General features: G+C 35.2%; 1 protein-coding gene across 2 annotated transcripts; it reads left to right on the plus strand.

Moving 5' to 3' along the window:
* Positions 1-1,176: 1,176 nt before the first annotated feature.
* On the plus strand, positions 1,177-8,433 carry I-2 (phosphoprotein phosphatase inhibitor). 2 transcript variants are annotated; one of them, XM_011630042.3, is made up of 4 exons: positions 1,177-1,465; positions 5,197-5,309; positions 5,403-5,579; positions 7,797-8,433. In XM_011630042.3, exons 1-4 carry the CDS (start codon positions 1,437-1,439, stop codon positions 8,012-8,014), a joined length of 537 nt encoding a protein of 178 aa, XP_011628344.1. In that variant the 5' UTR covers positions 1,177-1,436; the 3' UTR covers positions 8,015-8,433. The 2 variants fall into 2 exon arrangements, with proteins under 2 accessions (XP_011628344.1, XP_088704526.1); XM_088848400.1 differs by lacking the exon at positions 1,177-1,465 and adding an exon at positions 1,509-1,646.
* The last annotated feature ends 790 nt before the right edge of the window (positions 8,434-9,223 follow it).

Consider the following 9,223-nt stretch of genomic DNA (forward strand, 5'->3'; position numbering starts at 1 on the left):
TCTATGGAAGATATATGCTTTTATAGAAAGCGTACCCCAAACAAAAAGCAAAAAATATGCCCTAGAGCTTAACACAATATTTGATTTTTGGACAATCGAACCCGGTGAAAACGATATTAAAATCCATATCCTTTTCTTTTAAAATACTTATCTAGCGATTCTAAACTGAATAAAATATTCCTTTGTAGTAGGTCTTCATATTTTAAAAAAGAAAAAATTTATGCCAGACGTAAATTTTATATTATAAAAGTAAGGTGCACTTCAAAAAACCGAAAAAAGTCGTTCTAAAGTGGAAGATTTTCCTATTGGTCATCTTCACCTCTAGATATATGGATTAAAAAAAATAAAAAATAAAAATTCCACTCTTAAATATAGCGCATCGTAATACAATGTGTGGAGAGTCAATTTTCGAGATTTTCAATTTATAAATCTATTGGATCTGTACCATTTTTGGATATTTAAATTTCATAACTAAGTACAGATTTTTAGGCTCTTATAGGAGTTTTGGATACCGAAACTAAAACTACATATTCTTGTAGGATTTGAAGTTGTGCCAATTGTTTAAGATGCCGTAAATAAGATAATGTACATTATAAGATTATTTATTTTTGGTATAAAGAAGTCGCAATCATTTTTAACTATTGGATGTGAAATCTAATTGATGAAAATGCATCACAACATTTGAAAATTTTCATTTTAGACTTTGTGTATAAAAAATGATTTATGCTCAACTACCCAATTTGAGAAGGAAAATTGCTTCAATGCGGCCGGGACTGTATTTCTACATTTACAGTACCCAAGGTAAGAAGCACGCAAATAGGTGGTTCATCTAAAAAAATTTGAAACTAACGGTTCAAATGACTTTTTAATATAATTATTATTTTTAATTTTCAAAATTTATTTATTTTTTCATATTTATGATCTCTATATTAAAAATTATATATCTTTAAAAATTAAATTCAAAATCCATCTCTAAAATAGATTTTTAAGAGGGTACTCATGATTGAGAGAAACACAGTCCTTTAAGAATGTTTACGCAATCCATATGTGAAACTGTCTAATCAAATATTTTAACTATGATACATAAATGTCACGATAATCTTAACCGTCAAATGCTAGATCTCATTCTAGCCGTCTGATTTCATATAAGACGGCGGGGGTGCTTCTAAACTCCTTGAGAAAAAGTTAGTGGTCTAAATATGGACAGTATGCTGCCGCACGATGGTCTCCGCATTATCTCCGCGATTATGACGCCATCCCCATTTTGACCGCTTTTTTCCGTTTAGAGAGAGAGAGAGAGAGGGAGAAGTGAGTTTTAGAGAGAGAGAGAGAGAGTGTCTTGAACACTGAAAAAAAATCCAATTAAATACGATAATTTTTCTGCAATCGAAGGAGTCCTAATTATACGCCGAGAATTCTAGGGTTTCTGTTTCAGAATGAAGAAAAGCCGGAATTCAAAAATCAGGTGCCCTTCCTTCTTCTATTTTTTTTCTGCATTTGTTTATTTGTGTATAGATCAAAGTTTTTGCTCGAATTATACAGTAATACTTTCAATTAAGCTTTGTAGTTGCCGAGGGTTGAGGCTTCAGTTTTGTCTCTTTTTTTTGTGGAATTTCCATGGGAGCAACTAGGATTTACTTGTGCTGGTACTTAATTGAATTCATTTAAAGCGTTTTGTTCCAGCTGAGAAACGGGTGGAATATAGTGTTTTATTAGGTTCTGAACGTGGTGAAAATGGATCTAGGGTTTTTTTCTGAATTTTATTTTGTGGTAAACTGTTCTCTATAGGGAAAAAATGAGTTCTTTTTTTTTTTTTTTGGTCTCTTTCGGTTTAAATTCGTGTGGATATTCTTGCATTGTTGTAAGCCTCTAATCGCCATTCATTATATGCTCTGAATAACCTTACGTTCTTTGTGTAATTTGGATTTTCTATCGAAATTCTATTACCTTTACTGATATTGGAGTAATTTTGATGGTATAGAATCAGGAGTTTAAAAATTTATCTGTGTTACTAGGGTTCTGAGTTTGATGGATGGACGTGGTGGCTCTCCAATTGCATTTACCTTTTGGATTTCTTTTCTTTTCTTGTTGATGATTGCAAAAAATAAGTTCGAGTTTCTTTCTTACATAGGATATTCCGTTTTAATAAATTGCGCATGGAAATGAAATTAAACCACCAATGAAAAAAAAAGTTAAAAAAAAACTGAAAAGATTGCTATAACACAATTGCAGAAAGTGATGATTCTTGTCTGGAGAATCTTGCTTGAAGAACTTAGCAATGAATGTTAAACCCTAAATCAATTTGCAATTGTACATCTTTGAATAGTAGAGGAAATTAACAGTGTCACAACCAACATGAAATCATACTATTAGATGCAGATAGACATGAGTGGTTGAGTGAGATAGCGCCCATTTATTGGAACCAGGTCTTGCTCAATTACCCGTTGTTGCAATAATGCCCCCACTGCATCAAATCCAGTACCTCAAAACGAACTTGCTGATCACTCGCAAATCGATCTCAAGAAATCCAAAAACCAAGAACACTATTCAATGTAATAAATTTGAGAAAAATACAAGGAACCAAGAGAATCAAAATAGGAAAATTGAAAACCACAGCAACACATTGCAAACCATAATTTGAACACCACCAACTCACAAATATATGTGTTTCACCCTAATTGGGTTGCATCTGCCGACAACGAGCTGAGGTAAAATTTCATTTTCATGGGATAATTGCAAGATTTTAGTAAATACATGAGTTACCTTACAATCGACAAAGCACTACCAGTACCCTTTTCCTAACATAAAACAACCAACGAAGCAACCTCATTGGTGGCTTTATCACCATGACTTTTCCTACGATAGAAAAGTTACGATGAAATCACCAAAAGTAGGGCGCAAAGGTAGCTAAGATTTCGCCAAAAATCCCCAATGTCAACCTCACCTGAAGCTCAATCTCACAAGATTTACTTTCTTCACTTTCAGTGATTTTTACAATGACCAAACTACTTAAGCATAGAGAGATATGCCCATTGAGGGGGTGATAATGTGTCATTGACATAACAATCGCCTCCTTGACACAAATTCACTACCTTACCTTTCCAACTATATTTGATTATTCTATTATTCTAGAACTTAGAATATTGATACAAAATCCGGCCTCGAGTGTCTTGATGACTTGCTGCTATTCACCACAATTTGGAGAGGTGCCATGTACCTTAATGACTTGCTCCCGGTCACCCAGTAATTTTGATCATGCCGAGTGTATTTTTTACATTCTCCTAGTTCACCGGAATTTGGAGGAGCCTGAGTGTCTCAATGACTTGCTCCTGGATGCCCTTGAGGAGGTACTGAGAGTCTTTTTGAGTTGGCCCTGGCCGCCAGAATTTCGGGGGGGGAAGATTTTCTCAAGTGTGCTTGTTTCACCTGAACAGGTGGAGAAGGCACCATAAAATGGTTTTCACAATTCTCCAAATTTATTTGAGGCTCTTTTGCCCATGGCTTTTACCCCATGTCTGCCTTTCCTTTCCAACTCTTACTTGTATGTTGTTTTGGGGATCTTTCTTTCTACTTCCTCTTTGCTGACATTATCATTTTCTTATAATACACATGACATCTATCGGGGAGTTTAGAATCACATATTTTCTTCTGGCTTGCTCTCTTTGTTCTAGTTGAATAGTTGACAATTTGCCCCTACTTTTGGTAACCAAACCTATTAAATGTGAGCTCTATAAGTGTGAAAAACAGATATAAAAGGAAATGCAATACAAATATAAATAAAAATATAAATCATCATCATTCGAGCCTTGTCCCAATGATTGGTGGTATTGTTCAATTGTGAGAACTTTAGGAGGGAAAAATAGCAAGGCTTTTACCATTGTCTAAGGAGAGGTATTTCTCTTCTAACCCAAATTTATAATCTTCATTGATAGTGGAGTTCGATGTACCATCTCTACGGATGTAACCTCTTTGGGGTGAACCATGTAAATCTTGTTTTATTATAGTCTCTTTTTGCTTTTGCTCTTTTCTTGCACCCATTTTCTTATTATATTAACATATTTTGCATTTAGTTGGCTATCTACTTAATCTTGGGTAGTCTTCAGGTATTTCCGTCCGTAGTTCTGCAAGTGAGTAGCATGCTTGCTTGCAAAATGTATAATACCATAAATTACTTATTTATGGTTGTTATGATCGGTGGCTTATAGCTGGACAGAAAAACAAAATAAAAGCAAATTTTTGTTGATTATTATATTTTAGGACTTTATGAAGTTAGGGAATGCCTCAGATTTGCTTAGCGCATCTCTGACATCAATCCTAAGACGGATGCAGAGTGGATGGGGTCTAACTTAAATATTTTTGCCTCATTTGGTTTAGAGTTCCATCTTCATATTGACAGTGGAGTACGGGTTAGACGTTTTCTTGTCTCAGCTCTTTTACGTCACACGAGTTTGATGTTTTACTAAATTCTAATATTTATTTCCTAATCTTTTACGTCGTACGGGATGGATTTTTTGTTTTTGGATCTGATTTTGAGAAAATATATGGGGACTTATGGACTCGTTGAGGGTATGACCCTTGATAGAGCAGAATAGCGGACCACGATTCGTGTAGCCAACCTCAAATAGTTGGGAAATGGCTCTTCTCATGAATGATGGTGGTACAAAAGCTCCAAGATACCGAGGCATTTGGTTAAGCATTAATAAGCTTTTTGGTTTATTGAGCTTTTATTATTCCAGGATGTATTTGTATTTGTTTACAAGGGGCTGCTTCTTGACCAACAAAAGATATTCCTCATTCAAAGGAATAGCATGGTTTTCAGTAATCACCTTGCCCAAATTTTTGCATAACCTTCTGAGAATAAAATTTATCAGATTTCTCCAAGCAGCAAACAATATGAAATCATTTTATGAAGTTGCTGAGTATATCTGGATCAAATGTCTAAGACTTAGGCACACACATTTACACACATGCACTTTCAGATGCTAAGAATAAATGAAGCATAATGCTTGTGCTAAAGCGATGTTTTTCCTGATAGTTAACTCTTCTCTAGAAACCCCTTATCTGGCTGACAAATTAGCTACTTCCTCGCAATCCTTAAACACGATATATAGGCTTGTATATGTCAATGTATTTCTTGTTCCAGGTAGATTTCATCTATTTGCATTCTTCCAACTGATATCGGTTTTTGAGCATCAGGGGTCGTGTGGTATGGGATGAATCTAACCTTGGAGAAATTGAGGCAAATAAACCAGTGAGACAGAAAATCAATGAGCCTAAGACTCCTTACCATGCTCCGATCGATGAAGATGGTATGTCACTGAAGCTTTTGGATGTCTTTTTCCTTTTCAAAGATAAGCTTGAATTAGATTCAGTTTTGGAAATTAATTAGTTAGCTTTTATAGGTTCTCTTTCGCCAATACGAGATGGTTTAGATCAGATGGGTAATGCTGCACATGCTGAAGCTATTCGGTCTGCTTTGAATGATGTTGCATCATCGTCCCATAGTCAGCATCCTCGGAGGGGTGGTGGCTGGACGTCTTCCGAAGATGAGGGAGATGCCATGGAACAAGATGATGAAGGTTACAAATTCCCTACTTCTCACCAAATAATGATAGAATTCTGCCTGCTATTTGAAATAGAGGGCATAGTACATATTGTTGTCCAATTTCTGTTGAAAAAAATGTTAGTTAACCATAAAAAAAAAATAGATTGTTGAAAAAAGAAAAAAAAGATCCATTGGGCATCATCCTCCATTGTAATGATGTATGGTGGTGTAGAGTCGGACCCATCTTTTGGGTCATCCATCATTTTGAGGGACGTAATGCCACAAGAGACTGGTTTTTCCATAGTCCATTAAATTTAGAATACCTTCTCTGAAAGTGAATCATAACCTGTTGGATTTAGTGCACTTTCTCCCATACGAAAATAGAAAATGTTGATACGTGCCTTAAGTATTTCTTATATCTTTTTAATGATGTGCTTCATCCTGAAAAAAATTGATATGTGGTTAATTACCTCCAGAAAGAAATTTTTTTTAATATTTGAAATAAGCTTTGATGTTAGGGTATGGTTTATTTAAGGTTGAGGCCCTAAACAATCAAAGTAAGGCATACGTCTAAATAGTGTCGAAAGATGATCTTTCAGGAGAAAAAGTCTTTGTGATGGCCTGAAAATTTATTTTCATCTCTAATTATAAAATTTAAAGGTTCAGTAATAGTGTAGATTGAGTAGATCTATAAACACTTGAAAACATGGAAAATTGACAGCCCAGATAATGCATTACAAGATGCATTATTTCCCAGAGGTTGAAATCCATATTTTTTTACGTCTATACATCTCAAGGTTGAGATGATCGATTTGAGGGTTTTTCGACATTACCTTTTCTAGTGAATTTTTGAGGTGCACCTTAATTTGATTGTTTAGGGCCTCAATCTCATATAAACTTTTTCCTTAATATTTTATGATAATATTCCTTTTCCTGTATTCAAAGTAGCCCTATTTTCTTTGTAGTTCAGATGACTTCGAGATGATAACTGAAGTCTTCCATGTGGGCATTATTGGGACTCGTGACTATTGTTAAGTTCCAAACAAAACTTATGCAAAAAAGCAAAAAAAATTATATAAGGTATCAACCTTATACTATTGAAGTAAGGTGCACGTCAAAAACCCATCAGAAAAAGTTGTCCGATGCTAAAAAAAGTACCCTCAAATAGATCATCTCAGCCTAAAAATGTATGGAAATGAGGACAAATAGATCATCTCAGCCTCAAATAAAAAAGTAGTGCATCTTGTAACACGTTATCTGGGCCATCCATTTTCAAAAAATGTAATTGTCTAAAGGTCTACTCGATCTATATCATTTTTGGAGTTCTAAATTCCATAATTAAGGTTGACAATAGATTTCCATGCTATCACAAGGTCGCCGGCACTGAAACTACATCTTTTGGCATGGTTTTGAGGTGTGCCGTACTTCAATATAAGGTTGACACCTTATAGAAACCTCACCCTTTTAAAAAATCCCACTTAAAGTTGATGAGTATATTTTGTAAAAAGAGAAAGAAAAGATTGATAGGAGTATTTCTGATTTTTATCTTTTCATTTGAAATGAGAATTTTGGCCAGATGTGCAAACCTTATAATATTGTTATGGGATAGAGCTTCTCCAGACTAAAATGATAAATGTTTCCCACTTGATTGTTTTCCCAGGTCTTTTCTTTGAAGAATAGTTTCCCCAGGCTCTTACCAATTGATATTTTCCACAAGTCATTGTCCTTTCTTGTTTGTCTATTTGTTTGGGAAGTTAACATGTGTGTCACCTATTGTATGAGTTATGAAAGCATGGGTATGGTGCAGAAGAATAATATATCAGTTCCTTTTCGTTATTGGGTGCAAAAGTTTGTAGTTAGCCTCTGTGATATGACCTCCAGTCAAGTGTTTGAAAGCATTAGGAGCTTGACCCTGTTAAATGCAAGAAATGACTAAATCATGCAGTTTTAAGAAGGCTAGGGGGGGTTTGAAATCATGTAGTTTTTTTCATACTTCTTATTTCTGTCGTTTTAGCTTGCTCTCTTATTCTCTTGGTCCTGGTTTCTCTAGTTAAAAGCAAAGCACCCTAATATTGAGTTGTGCAAGTTCCATTGTCTATTCAAGTTTGAAGCTGGCTTTTCTATCTGCATTTTCCTTTTAATCCTCAACCTTTTTAGGATCCCCGTTCTTATTTGATTGGATATAAGTCGGGCCAGATTTTTAGCATCTATCTCCTGATTTTGATAGAGTTTCTGATAATATTTCTCTCAGATTTTGAAATGGATCGGGGCAGATTAAGTTTTACAGAACACAGGAGGGCACATTATGATGAGTACAGAAAGGTGAAAGAATTGTTGAGGCAGGGGTCTGTCTTCAATGATGAAACCGAGGAATGCGATGATAAGGAAAAGACTTCTTTGACAGGCTCCATGAGTGCCATAGACATAGACAAAGGTGACAGTCCAACCCAACGCCAGCCCCCCACTTAAATGAGCTTGAAAGCTTGGTTTTCATGGGAACTTTTGGGGTGAAGAACATGGCTCTGAAACTGTTTGGGTTACTTCTTTTCCTTTTTTTTTTTCAACTCGAAAAATCAGCATTGCTCTCTTTGCTCTAAAATGGAGCGCCCCCATCTTTCTTATTTTGTTGGGTAAGGGGAGAACCTGCCCGGTGTAACTTTGTACATATGTAGCCCTTTGCCCCATGTCTTTTATCTTGATATTTTAGAAACATGAAAAATCTTGTTTAACATTTTCTCAGCCTCGAAGTTAGGAATTTTTCCTTGAAACATTTGACCAGTTTGTAGCTTTTGCTCAGCCTAGAGACTTGGAAATTTCCCTGAACATGATGGGTTTTGACCTCTTAAGATTTTGAAAGTGATGGTTTTGAGGTGGAGGCAGATACAAAACGCGCTTTGAATGATTGCATGGAGTTTTTGTTGTCATGAGAGAAGGGTTTGATGTAATTAGAAGTCTCTTTGATAGGAAGCCACATTTTGACCTTTCGGAAATTGCGGCAGGTTAGTCTTGTTCTATTTGCTTCATCTGCAGTTTTAGTATTCAATAAATTTTATATACAAGGAGACACACAAGTGTGGGATTATGGGCGATCAAGGGGGATCTTTGTCTACTTTTTATACAAATTATTGCTCTCTCTCTCTCTCTCTCTCTCTCTCGCTGCATTTGGGGTTGTCTTTCTTTCTTTTTGAAAATTTCTATTTTAAAATAACGAAGTATGGTTTTCTCTATGTTTCTCTCTCTGTTATCAAATTCGCTTTGCTTTGGCCGAAGAGGCCGAAAGCCTTTGGATTTTAGGCTTAGACCGAAGCAAAGCTTGATACAGTTTCTTCGGTTAGATTCAGGTCTGTTTCGGGCTGATTTCGTTAAGGCTTTAGCCTCTTCAGCCAAAAGCAAAGAAATATTTGTATGATAGTTGCTTTTTATTTTTCTTTTTTTTGAAATTTTTATTTTAAATTTTTTCATTTTTTAAATATATTTTAATTATAAATATCGAATTTTTTTATATTAAATTAACAAAAAAGAAATTACGAAGTCTTTCCTGTATCGATTGAAGTATCGAATTGCAAACCGATCAAGACTCTGAAGATAATCTGACATTGCTCTCACTCTCATCCCAAACTTCCCTGGAGTTCCCACTCAATAGTCTACCATATACATCTGGGTTTTCCTGATGTTTTA

The sequence above is a fragment of the Amborella trichopoda genome, chromosome 9 (genome assembly GCF_054954075.1).
Source record: "Amborella trichopoda isolate Santa Cruz 75 chromosome 9, AtrichopodaSantaCruz75HAP2 v2.0, whole genome shotgun sequence".
Lineage (NCBI taxonomy): Eukaryota > Viridiplantae > Streptophyta > Magnoliopsida > Amborellales > Amborellaceae > Amborella > Amborella trichopoda.